The sequence below is a fragment of the Schistocerca americana genome, chromosome 5 (assembly GCF_021461395.2).
Source record: "Schistocerca americana isolate TAMUIC-IGC-003095 chromosome 5, iqSchAmer2.1, whole genome shotgun sequence".
Lineage (NCBI taxonomy): Eukaryota > Metazoa > Arthropoda > Insecta > Orthoptera > Acrididae > Schistocerca > Schistocerca americana.
In genome coordinates, this window is record NC_060123.1 from 156,050,234 (window position 1) to 156,062,738 (window position 12,505).

The following is a 12,505-nucleotide window of genomic DNA, read 5'->3' on the forward strand; positions in this document are numbered from 1 at the left end:
TTTAAACAAGAAGAGAATAGAAGATTTTGAATTGTGATGCTACAGAAGAATGCTGAAGATTAGAGGGTTGAATTACATAACTAATGAGAAGGAACCAAAGAGAATTGGGGAGAAAAATTTGTGGCACAACAACCTAACTAGAAGAAGGGATCAGTTCATAGGATATATTCTAAAACATCGTGGTGGGGCGAGGGGGGGGGGGGGGGGGGGAGATATTAGAATTTTAGAGGGAGACCGAGAGATGAACACAATAAGCAGATTCGGAAGGAAGTAGGTTGTAATAGTTACTTGGAGATGAAGAGGTTTGTACAGGATAGAGTAGTACAGAGAGCTGCATCAAATCAATCTTCAGACAAACAACAACAAATATGAACTTAAACTTTTTGTAAATATTCATCTCTGATTCATGGTACCCACAAGTAATGCTACCTTTATTTACTACATTATGAAAAGGAAAGTTGTTACATATAGCAGAAATGCTGAGTTGCAAGATAGGCACAACAGAAGGACTGTCACAAATAAAGCTTTAAGCCAGTGAGGCCTTTGTCAAAACTAGACGGCACACGCACGCACGCGCGCGAGCGTACACACACACACACACACACACACACACACACACACACACACACACACTGGGGCAGGGAGGGAGAAGGATAGTAGGGTATCAATGACGGACAGTGAAGTACTGCATGTTAGACGGAGGACAGGGAGAGATGGGCGGGGGGGTGGGGGGGGGGGGGGTGGGGGGGGTGGGGGGGGGGGAGGTGGGGGGGGTAGCGGAAAAGGAGAGAAGTAAAAAGACTGGGTGCACTGATGAAATAGAGGGCTGTGTAGTGCTGGAATGGGAACAGGGAAGGAGCTGGATGGGTTAAGGAGCATAGAGAGTATTTCAAGGAAAAGTTCCCACCTATGCAATCCAGAAAAGCTGGTGTTGGTGGGAAGGATCCATACGGCACACGCTGTGAAGCAATCATTGAAATGAAGGATTTCATGTTTGGCTATTACAGGGGTATGAGCCATGTGGGAAGGGGATGGGAGCAGGGGTTGTGTAGGGATGGACGAGTATACTATGTAGGTTTGGTGGACGGAAGAATACTACTGTGGGAGGGGTGGGAAGGATAGTGGGCGGGACATTTCTCATTTCAGGGCATGAAGAGTGTTGGTGAAAACTATGGCGGAGAATGTAAACAGTTGCTCCAGTCCTGGGTGGTACCGAGTTACAAGGAAAATGCTCCTCTGTGGGCAGACAGTGAGACTTTGGGAGGTGTTTGGAGACTGGAAAGATGGGAAATTTGTTTTTTTTAGAAGGTTGGGAGTATAATTACAGTCTGTGAAGGCATCAGTGAGTTTTGTTGTGCCTATCTGCGACTCAGTATCTCCGCTATATGGTGAGTAGCAACTTTCCTTTTCATAATATTGTTACACTCCATCCTTGATTTTCCATTGTTTGATTATCTTTGTTTACTGTGTGTCTTGCATGAGTTTTTGGGAGAGTCTTCGGTGTAAGCTGGTAGAGGAAAGATGTGGTTAGGCATGGCTGTGTGTTGACTCGTAGAGGAAAGATGTGGTTAGGCATGGCTGTGTGTTGACTTCAAATTAGATGGAATGCAGCTTTTGCATAGTAAACTTGAATACTGTCAAATACGTGACTCAACAATCACGGGAAAGAATACGAATACATCAGTGTCTATTTTCGTAAGTGACAATCTAGAGCCAATCTTTTACATGATAAAAATAAGCAAGTAACTGTTGGCTGCAAGGAGCCCATGAGAATTTAACTAGGACAATTTATTTATGAACAACTAAGCTCCTTTGCAGAAACATGCCGGACCTGGGCCTCTGAGGATTCTCTCACTAGAGGTAAGATAGATACTGCCTACAGGAAAATCAAAGAGCCCTTTGGAGAAAAGAGGAACACTTGTATGAATATCAAGAGCTCAGACGGAAACCCAGTTCTAAGCAAAGAAAGGAAAGCAGAAAGGTGGAAGGAGTATATAGAGGGACTATACAAGGGCGATGTTCTTGAGGACAATATTATGGAAATGGAAGAGGATTTAGACGAAGATGAAATGGGAGATATGATATTGCGTGAAGAGTTTGACAGAGCACTGAAAGGCCTGAGTCGAAACAAGGCCCCAGGAGTGGACAACATTCCATTAGAACTACTGACAACCTTGGGAGAGTCAGTCCTGACAGAACTCTACCATCTGGTGAGCAAGATGTATGAGACACGCAAAATACCCTCAGACTTCAAGAAGAATATAATAATTCCAATCCCAAAGAAAGCAGGTGTTGACAGATGTGAAAATTACCGAACTATCAGTTTAATAAGTCACAGCTGCAAAATACTAACGCGAATTATTTAGAGATGAATAGAAAAACTGGTAGAAGCTGACCTCGGGGAAGGTCAGTTTGGATTCCATAGAAATGTTGGAACACGTGAGGCAATACTGACCTTATGCCTCATCTTAGAAGAAAGATTAAGGAAAGGCAAACCTACGTTTCTAGCATTTGTAGAATTAAGAAAGCTTTTGACAATGTTGACTGGAATACTCTCTTTTAAATTCTGAAGGTGGCAGGGGTAAAATACAAGGAGCTAAATGCTATAAGAGTCGAGGAGCATGAAAGGGAAGCAGTGGTTGGGAAGGGAGTGAGACAGGGTTGTAGCTTCTCCCCGATGTTATTCAATCTGTATATTGAGCAAGCAGTAAAGGAAACACAGAAAAATTTGGAGTTGGTATTAAAATCCATGGAGAAGAAATAAAAAGTTTGAGGTTTGCCGATGACATTGTAATTCTGTCAGAGACAGCAAAGGACTTGGAAGAGCAGTGGAACGGAATGGACAGTGTCCTGAAAGGAGGCTATAAGATGAACATCAACAAAAGCAAAACGAGGATAATGGAATGTAGTTGAATTAAGTCGCGTGGAAGTAGAGAAGATACAAAATGTAGACTGGCAATGGCAAGGAAAGCGTTTCTGAAGAAGAGAAATTTGTTAACATCGAGTATTGATTTAAGTGTCAGCAAATCATTTCTGAAAGTATTTGTATGGAGTGTAGCCATGTATGGAAGTGAAACGTGGACAATAAATAGTTTAGACAAGAAGAGAATAGAAGCTTTCGAAATGTGGTGCTACAGAAGAATGCTGAAGATTAGATGGGTAGATCACATAACAAATGAGGAGGTATTGAATACAATTGGGGAGAAGAGAGATATGTGGCACAACCTGACAAGAAGAAGAGATCGGTTGGTAGGATATATTCTGAGGCATCAAGGGATCACCAATTTAGTATTGGCGGACAGTGTGGAGGGTAAAAATTGAAGAGGGAGACCAAGAGATGAATACACTAAACAGATTCAGAAGGATGTAGGTTGCAGTAGGTACTGGGAGATGATGAAGCTTGCACAAGATAGAGTAGCATGGAGATCTGCATCAAACCAGTCTCAGGACTGAAGACCACAACAACAACAACAACAACAACAACAACAACTACTACTACTACTACTACTACATCTTGTTAGTGCTGCAAAATTACAAACTACAAGAAGCTAAAAAAGTTCCAAACAGCTAACCACACCACAATGTCCAAGATATATGTTAAATATCCAAACATAGATATCTCTCTGCTTTTCAATATGCCAATATGATTCAAGAGGCATTCCATATTGGATGCTTACAAAGCTCACAATCAACCTCTGTAAGTGCTTGTTAATGAAACAGTAAATAATTAGTATAAAAGTTGTATGTCTTGAACCTATCCAGCATCAAGTGCTCAAAATCACTGACAAGTGCATAACAGAATAAAACATAAAACACATCTCACTAAGTGACAAATATTTAACCACACGCACTGGATACAATTGAAACAAAAACCTACATTAAAAAGAAAGCAAGAACAAAAGCTGTGAAAGATTTGAGGAAACCAACACAGAAACAAAGGAGGGGAGGGAAAAAATAGCTGTATACAACACACAGGCACAAATCACTAAACATTTCCAAATTCAAGCCATTAACATATCATACCAGACAAAAAGAGAAACCACAGAACCCTTAACATCAAATCTTTAAGTGACTGGATGCATATTATACCACCACAAATTGCCAAGAGCAAGCATGGCAAAACCCATGTGAGGATCTCAGTAGTAAACGTAAGCCTAAAAGAATCAATAATATAAAAACAAATTAACAGTTTTGACCTAAATGTTATATGTAAGCTTAACAGTCCTGGCCAGTGTTGCACAACACAGATTTGCCAATTTGTTTATGAATTATTACACCATGACATGACAAATGCACTGTTATACAAAAGAAGAGCAATTACAAAGCAGTACGGCGTGGGTTGGTATATAGAACTTGAGAAAGGTTGCTACCAGCAATAAAAATCTTTGAAACATTGTAGACAACTTCATTGATACCCGATTTAACCATATCTACCTACATTATGAACATGAGAAAAGTAAGTGCTCATAGGAAAGACGACTGAGGGGTTAATTTCTTGAAATGAAGAACAATTAGAAACACATTTCAAGGATGTTTTATGTTGGGGAACATAGGAAAGACGACTGAGGGGTTAATTTCTTGAAATGAAGAACAATTAGAAACACATTTCAAGGATGTTTTATGTTGGGGAACATAACAGCCAATACATATGCAATAAAAATACTCCATTTAGATTATAGCCATAACGTAAAGAGTGAATTCGATGCAGAAACTGAAAAAAGGTAATTTAAGATAAATTTTACACAATACAAGAAATGACAGGGGTCATGTTAAAAGGATTTGTGGAAAACAATAAAACGATTGTTCTGAAGAAACCAAATGGAAAACATACTTCGCATGAACTAAACGGAACTACAATGAATTGATTATATTTGATCAAACACAAGGAAATTAAACAGAATGCAACAGCCTTATATAATTTAACAGTTTCCAGAAGACATACTCTCATAACAGGCACAGTAAAAATAGATAAAAAGAAAGACTTATCACACAGGACATCAGGAATGTAGATGAGGATTTATTTAGGATTACCGAAGTATATTAGAATCAACTGAGCATCAAGTTCAATAAGAAAATGAGAATTATGTGAACATAGACAAAAAGAATTTATTTAATAATATTACTATTGCAAACACCACAAGATGATGGAGATGGAGAGAAAACAGAAGAAAAGAAATTCTAAAATGAAACAAGTTAGATGTTACAGAGTGGAGATCTGCAGATTGGGGATTTTTGCTGACTTGTAGTCATTCAAGCTATGGTCGACTTAGGTGCCGTCGGGTAGGAAGGGCAAAGGCTGCCCAGCCTGGCATGCTCACTGCCCTGGTGTTGTGGCCATAATAGAAGCTATGTGTATGCCAGCTGGTGTGGCTTCTGGTATATTCCACCAGCTGATGAAAGTACACTCATATCAATTTAGTTACGCTCCAAATGTATATTCCTGCATGGCAGCATCCAACACCTCACACAACAAATAAAATTTGGAAATAGTTAAAGTCTCGCATGCCTCATCACTTACTTTGTAAAACTGCGATGTCAGTTCATTGTTGCAAGCAACTACAGACAACATAAACTCAGTTTCAACATGTTAATGCTTTTTCAGGTATGCATTCATTATTTTCCATACAATTTCTTTGTTTATGAATAATCTTGTCTCTACTTGATCATGTTAAGGGTAATCTTTGTTTTAGAATACCTTCAGTTTCAATAGCTACTATTTTTCGTTGCTTGTAATTAACCCAAAAATTACACAGTACTAACACTAAATTTGGGCTATTATGTATTGTCTAAATTTGAGCTTAGTCAGACTAAACAATTTTGTCAATATGACTAATCTGTGCCATTCCCATTTTAGAATGCTGAGAACAAAGCCAAAATATATTGGGTAGAGAAAAAGGAAGAAATGTAATGAAATAAAATGACCAAGGCAATACATGCTGAAAGAAATAAAACTATATAAACACTGAAGGCTGCTAAAATATTTAACAAGTCATGATTGATGTTACAAGTATTTAGCAAGACTTAAGTTTCTCCTTCAATATTAATTTCATGTAAATTGGAAGAAAATGTTGATTAGGTGCACAATTGGAAAAGAAACTAGTGCCTTACCTTCTTCACATATAACAGAAATTTTATGGATTCAGATGTGTTGACCTACATCGAATGGCTTACTAATTAACAAGAAGGAATGGTCTACAACATCTGTTTCAGAAGAGGGAGGTGGGGAGAGATTGGGTGGAATTAATTTTGCAGTTGATTATTTAACAAAAGTTGGTTAACATTCAGAAATGTGTAGGAACAGTACTGAGAGACAGATGACTAATGCACAGTTAAGTCTAGAGCAACCTTTTATCAAGCACTTTATATCAAATGCCTGATAATAACTTCCATCTTTTTAACAACAGATAAATTTAATGGCAAATTTTCAGGATCTATATCTAACCTCTCCTCTGGTTTTCCAGCTCCAGGACCAAGTGGGTCAACCAGTAAATCCACAATACCCGATTTCTTTGCCTTATCTGCTTTCACAGTCTTTCCAGTAAGTGCCATATCCAAGGCATTTGGCAACTGGGTAATCTTTGGTAATCTTTGAGTTCCACCAGCACCTGGCAAAAGGCCTAGCATGACCTCTGGAAGTCCTAAACCAGTCTTTCGGTCCTTCACCGCTATGCGATAGTGGCAAGCCATGGCAACCTGAAAGAGAAAAAATAAATAAATAAATAAAATAATAAAATTAAGATTAATCACAAGTCCTTTTACAGACACTAGGAAATGAAAATTGAAGACAATAAATTTAAATGAGTAGTAAATAGATGGGCATGATGAGCAAAAACTAAAAAGGCGAATGCTGTCCAGGTCATTAAGTGTGATTTGGATTAATGGCTCAAGCAAATACATCAATGAGCGTGTGTCAGGGTGTGTGTGTGTGTGTGTGTGTGTGTGTGTGTGTGTGTGTGTGTGTGTGTGTGTGTGTGTGAGTAAAGGGAGGGGGGGGGGGGATGGTGTGAATATAGGTTAATACTAGTAATGTACAGTAGTGATCTACCTTCAGATGATATGATATGATCCTGCTTTACCACAATTGCATATTAACTTGCACATGTGGTTAATGTTATGTTTTGTCAGATATGTTTCTCAGCATGACAATGCAACAACAGTACAATGCATGAGACTGCCCTCAGGAAAAGCAGTCGACTGAACCAGGTACTAAAGTAATGATGGGTGTGACAACATTGGCTCACATATGCAGCAAGAAAAACACGGTAACTAAAGGTGATATACTGTACTGAATTTGTTTGGACATAAAAGTTAATAAATGACAGGTTTTTGTGGGAATATGAAAAAGTTTTTGAAGTTGCTAAAATAGAGACCACAGACAGCATCAATGGCTAACAAGGGGAGGCCGCCAATTGTGAAATTCAGATTCGATTCATGCTGCGCATAATAAAAGCTCATGGCCAGAGGTGTAATGTGGCAAAGTACCAAGATGCACTTCTCAGCCATTGTCGAGAAAATCGACAGTTAAAAAAACCGTTGTGGTGAAATACTCTCTACGATTAATACTTCTTCTACAGCATCGTGGCGCAGCGGTAAGCGCTCGGGTTCGTAATCCGAAGGTCACCGGATCGAATCTCGCGCCATGCAACTTTTTTTATTATTTGTTTTTCGTAATTCAAATGTATATATACACACACACACACACACACACACACACACACACACACACACACGATGGAACAATTTTTCAGAATGTGAATCAGGTGTGTTTCCCAACAGAATTTAAGGAAACAATTGTTCTTGTGAAAACGCATCGTTTATCAGATGTGCTCGATGTCGTGCTGTTTTCTGCTTTCCATGTTTCTATGATAACTATCACTCTGGTTCGTGCGATACTCCAGCTACTTCTGGTCACAAATTGTTAATTACGTGCGAGTGTATACCGAACTTGACAATAAATTGTATCCACTTGAATATTATTTGTGATATTGTGTTTTATTTTAAATATTATTTTTCCACGACAAAGACTTTCAACAACATATTATATGCATAATTGTTGCAACTGATTGCCGGAAATTATATATATATATATATATATATATATATATATATATATATATATATATATAAAAAACAAAGATGATGTGACTTACCAAATGAAAGTGCTGGCAGGTCGACAGACACACAAACAAACACAAACATACACACAAAATTCAAGCTTTCGCAACAAACTGTTGCCTCATCAGGAAAGAGGGAAGGAGAGGGAAAGACGAAAGGATGTGGGTTTTAAGGGAGAGGGTAAGGAGTCATTCCAATCCCGGGAGCGGAAAGACTTACCTTAGGGGGAAAAAAGGACGGGTATACACTCGCGCACACACACACACATCCATCCACACATATACAGACACAAGCAGACATATTTAAAGACAAAGAGTTTGGGCAGAGATGTCAGTCGAGGCAGAAGTGCAGAGGCAAAGATGTTGTTGAATGACAGGTGAGGTATGAGTGGCGGCAAATTGAAATTAGCGGAGATTGAGGCCTGGTGGATAACGGGAAGAGAGGATATATTGAAGAGCAAGTTCCCATCTCCGGAGTTCGGATAGGTTGGTGTTAGTGGGAAGTATCCAGATAACCCGGACGGTGTAACACTGTGCCAAGATGTGCTGGCCGTGCACCAAGGCATGTTTAGCCACAGGGTGATCCTCATTACCAACAAACACTGTCTGCCTGTGTCCATTCATGCGAATGGACAGTTTGTTGCTGGTCATTCCCACATAGAATGCGTCACAGTGTAGGCAGGTCAGTTGGTAGATCACGTGGGTGCTTTCACACGTGGCTCTGCCTTTGATCGTGTACACCTTCCGGGTTACAGGACTGGAGTAGGTGGTGGTGGGAGGGTGCATGGGACAGGTTTTACACCGGGGGCGGTTACAAGGGTAGGAGCCAGAGGGTAGGGAAGGTGGTTTGGGGATTTCATAGGGATGAACTAAGAGGTTACGAAGGTTAGGTGGACGGCGGAAAGACACTACCCTCTGGCTCCTACCCTTGTAACCGCCCCCGGTGTAAAACCTGTCCCATGCACCCTCCCACCACCACCTACTCCAGTCCTGTAACCCGGAAGGTGTACACGATCAAAGGCAGAGCCACGTGTGAAAGCACCCACGTGATCTACCAACTGACCTGCCTACACTGTGACGCATTCTATGTGGGAATGACCAGCAACAAACTGTCCATTCGCATGAATGGACACAGGCAGACAGTGTTTGTTGGTAATGAGGATCACCCTGTGGCTAAACATGCCTTGGTGCACGGCCAGCACATCTTGGCACAGTGTTACACCGTCCGGGTTATCTGGATACTTCCCACTAACACCAACCTATCCGAACTCCGGAGATGGGAACTTGCTCTTCAATATATCCTCTCTTCCCGTTATCCACCAGGCCTCAATCTCCGCTAATTTCAATTTGCCGCCACTCATACCTCACCTGTCATTCAACAACATCTTTGCCTCTGCACTTCTGCCTCGACTGACATCTCTGCCCAAACTCTTTGTCTTTAAATATGTCTGCTTGTGTCTGTATATGTGTGGATGGATGTGTGTGTGTGTGCGCGAGTGTATACCCGTCCTTTTTTCCCCCTAAGGTAAGTCTTTCCGCTCCCGGGATTGGAATGACTCCTTACCCTCTCCCTTAAAACCCACATCCTTTCGTCTTTCCCTCTCCTTCCCTCTTTCCTGATGAGGCAACAGTTTGTTGCGAAAGCTTGAATTTTGTGTGTATGTTTGTGTTTGTTTGTGTGTCTGTCGACCTGCCAGCACTTTCATTTGGTAAGTCACATCATCTTTGTTTTTAGATATATATTTCCTACGTGGAATGTTTCCCTCTATTATAACCATATATATATATATATATATATATATATATATATATATTGTGTGTGTATGTATACATTTGAATTACAAAAAACAAATAATAAAAAAAAGTTACGGCGCGAGATTCGATCCAGCGACCTTCCCATTACGAATCCGAGCGCTTACCGCTGCGCCACGACGCTGCAGAATATTATTAATCTTAGAGAGTATTTCACCGCAACGGTTTCTTTTAACTGTCGATTTTCTCGACAACGGCTGAGAAGTGCATCTTGGTGCTTTGCCAAATTACACCTCTGGCCATGAGCTTTCATTATGCGCAGTATGAATCGAATCTGAACTTCACAATTGGCGGCCTCCCCTTGTAAGATGTTGAGGAACGATGAGAGACGCAAAACATGGAAGTTCATTTATCTTATGGGCTAAACAAGTGTAAATTTCATGTTATGGAATGCACGGAAATGATACATCTGGTGGCACCAATACCATGGAAACCAATGGAAAGAAACATGAGGACTCCACTGAACACTGACTTTGCGAACATTTTTAGATGCTCAGAGGCCATGCTAAAGATCTTGTACATCTTCAAAAGTAGCAAATAAATTCGTAAAAGTGTTGCAGCATGGTTCTACCTGGCAAAGCAGATGACTCTTGTGACTGACTCGGCAAAATTACATCATAAGGAAGGTGTTGCAAGAAGGCTCAGTAACTAAATGCATTGGCACAAGAACATATATTCAGTACACTGGCATTGCAGAAGTCACTGCCCATGGCTTCTGAAAGGAGAAATTGTGACACAGTCTTGCCAGGACTGTGGCGTTGCTAATACAACAGGAAAACTAGGGCAATGATGTCGTGGTTGCTCCAACAGTCAGGCCTCACATCTTGACATGGAGGGCAGAACCGTTACCATATCAGAAATTATAGTGGGCCAGGCTAGTGTATCTGCTGCCAAATTTAGACTCTCAGTCTCAACTATCGCAGCTTCTAGTGACGAGAGGGCGTTCACAGCAGTCTTCGAGCCGAGATGAGTCAGCGAATGGATACCACCAGATGGTGTCTTTGTTAGCCACATGCCACTGCCTGTCCCGAGTGTGGATGCTGCCGACTTGGCACCTTCCTACCAGAGGGCCACCTGTTTGGTGACTGTCATCTGACGCCAGCTGATGTGGACTGAGATTCGAGCCTGGGCTGTCTAGCTTACACCACTCATATGGGCAAACACTGTCTCTGTTCACCACCCTGTACGGGTATATTGTACTGCCATCATTCACGCTAGGGCCACAGTTTGATCTCACCTGGTCCAGCACACTTAGTGCTGAGCTACAGGGGCAGGCCAGCTGCCACAGGGGCTGTGCACTGTCTGACACATTCAACTCCACTCCATTCCTGATTCAGCACAACAGCTGCTGTGCTGATGCTCACCTGAGGATCCCACATGCTCTCCCTCCGTTGGACTGTTGTCGACACCAGCAAGCTTAGCTGGCCAGGGTCAGCCTACATCAGAGAGAGCACTGGCCACCATTTTCATTTTGGAGCTTTCTAACAGGACTTTTTCAAACCAATACCGTCTCCATGACAGATCACTGTCCAACATCTGCCACTACACCACTGCAGCCACATACAGAGTGATGAATTGGAGTTATCCTGAACATATCACCTACACCCATCCCAACCACTGCAAGTGGTGATAGAAGTGGTTGCTGCCACCTCTGTCGATAGCCACAACTTGCAGCATCAACATGCCATAGGTTGTCTTCTTTATTGCGTTCTGGGTACTGTAAAAAATGTATATTAATTTGCACCATTCAGTACAGGAAATGTATTGTGAGCAAGGAGTACGGCTCACTGTTTCTGTTTGTGTAATAAGTTAATGGTTATGAACGGCCGCTAAGGCAAAGAGACTAAATTACACTAGTATGATATTTGAGTGTCCTCCTTGTCATGTTATTTTGCTCTCTCATTGTTTATAGTCGTTTCTGTAACTGGTAGATGACCCACCATGTCAGAAGAAGAAGAAGAAGAAGTTGAGTAAACATTGCAGACTTTAGCAGTTCAGTTAGCTGAGTTGAGGGGGGATGGGGGGGGGGGGGGGGGGAATGGATGAGTAACAGGAGGCTACAGTAGAGAACAGGCCTGCATCCAGTGTACCTACTCCTGCATATGTAAGCATAAGACAAAAAAATGGGATGAGTGGTTGACCGGATATAATTAACAACTTGTTGCTCTGGGGATAAGAAATATTAAGCATATAGAGAGACTGAGTGACTGCAGGAAGATAGAATATGTCTTAGATAAAATTTCTAGTTGGTGTGATGAATGGCAGCTAGCTCTAAATGTGGGAAAATGCAAGTTAATGCGAATGAGTAGAAAAAACAAACTTGTAATGTTTGGATACAGTGTTAGTAGTGTACTGCTTGACACAGTCATAACATTTAAATATCTACGCATAACATTGCAAAATGATAAGTGGAATGGCGTGTAAGGACTGTGGCAGGGAAGACAAATGGTAAACTTCAGTTTATTGGGAGAATTTTGTGAAAGTGTGGTTTATCTGTAAAGGAGACTGCATATAGGGCACTGGTGTGACTTCTTTTTGAATACTGCTTGACTATTTGGTAACTGTAGGTGACAGAGCAA

The 12,505-nt window shown here is 41.1% G+C and overlaps 1 protein-coding gene across 1 annotated transcript in view; it reads right to left on the reverse strand.

Moving 5' to 3' along the window:
* LOC124615407 (trifunctional enzyme subunit alpha, mitochondrial) overlaps positions 1-12,505 on the reverse strand; it is a 155,814-nt gene that overhangs the window by 85,295 nt on the left and 58,014 nt on the right. The window contains exon 4 of the mRNA XM_047143260.1: positions 6,443-6,693. Within this exon, the coding sequence (XP_046999216.1) occupies positions 6,443-6,693 (251 nt within the window). The remainder of the gene's footprint in view (positions 1-6,442; positions 6,694-12,505) is intronic.